Genomic DNA, 1,341 nt, shown 5'->3' on the forward strand with positions numbered 1-1,341 from the left:
TCTCTCTCTCCCCTCTCTTCGTGGACGTCAGGGTACCGACAGCCTGGCCGAACGGCCGCGTGTGTGTGTGGTTGTGTTCGCTATATTTAACTACTGTGTTTATTTTATTCAGTGGGGGTTAGTGGGACCTCAACTCAACCCTGAAGCGGCTGAGCTACCTCAGCCTTCGATAAAGCCCACCTCATACTCTATAACATACTGTTGCGTTTTAGAACATTTGCTGTTGCCTTAACTGGTGATATTTGCAAAATGTACAGATGTGTACGAGTCTCGGAGGATGACTCCTACTTGCAGTGCGTATTGTGGCGCGATACTTCACAACATGAAGTTCAAGTTTTTAAACTTGGTACAGTAACTTATGGTACTCGACCGGCTGCATTTTTATCAGTGCGAGCAATGCATCAATTAGCCTCTGACGAGCAGAAGCTGTTTCCTGTTGGAGCTGAAATTTTGCGGCGAGACTTTTATGTCGACGATCTTATTACAGGTGGGGATTCTGTCCAAGAAGTCAGAGAGATCATGAATCAAATTACTAATATGTTGGCGAAGGGTTGTTTTAAATTGCGGAAATGGTGCACTAATAATGTGGATCTGCTTCAAGGTATACCAAGCGAAGATACCGAACCTCTCTTGAGCTTCGATGATGGAAGCAATGTCACTAAGACGCTTGGTCTTACTTGGGACCCAGCCTCTGATAGCCTACTTTTCGTATTTACACCCACAGCCACAGCAAAGAGGAATTGCAAAAGATCGATTTTATCAATAATTGCTCGTTTTTACGACCCATTGGGGCTTATTGGTCCCATTATTTCGAAAGCAAAGATTTTTCTTCAGCATCTTTGGAGGGAGCAACTCGACTGGGATGAAAGTTTGCCCTCATCGTTAGATTCATCATGGAATAGTTTATACTCAGATCTTGTTCGCATACCGAAACTTAGTTTTCCTCGGCTGTCTATCCTGCCAAAAGGTGTGGTCGAGGTTCATGGCTTCAGCGATGCTAGCGTTCAGGCTTATGGAGCCTGTGTATACGTAGTATCCGACAATGGAATCGAGAGGCAGGTGCATTTACTTTGCTCCAAGTCGCGTGTAGCACCCCTCAAAACTCTTACAATACCGAAGCTAGAGCTTTGTGGAGCAGCACGGTTGGCACAACTCATTCATGAGGTCGCTGAAATGAACATTTTTGAATGCCCGTTTTTTTGTTGGTCGGAGTCCGCAGTTGCACTAGCATGGATCCGCGACGAGCCATCTCGGTTTCAAATCTTTGCTTCAAGCCGCATAGCAGCAGTACAAGAGTTGACGGCAGGCATGGAGTGGAATTATGTGCCAACCAAGTTAAAT

The 1,341-nt window shown here is 45.5% G+C and overlaps 1 protein-coding gene across 1 annotated transcript; it reads left to right on the top strand.

The window, feature by feature from the left end:
- Positions 1–212: 212 nt before the first annotated feature.
- On the top strand, positions 213–1,142 carry LOC118732753 (the record flags this gene model as incomplete). Its single annotated transcript, XM_036461868.1, has 1 exon — positions 213–1,142. A coding segment is annotated over one exon (930 nt), but the record flags the coding sequence as incomplete, so codon positions are not given.
- Between the last annotated feature and the right edge of the window lie 199 nt (positions 1,143–1,341).

Source organism: Rhagoletis pomonella, unplaced genomic scaffold, assembly GCF_013731165.1.
Source record: "Rhagoletis pomonella isolate Grant_MI unplaced genomic scaffold, Rhpom_1.0 Rhpom_scaffold_27087, whole genome shotgun sequence".
Taxonomy (NCBI): Eukaryota; Metazoa; Arthropoda; class Insecta; order Diptera; family Tephritidae; genus Rhagoletis; species Rhagoletis pomonella.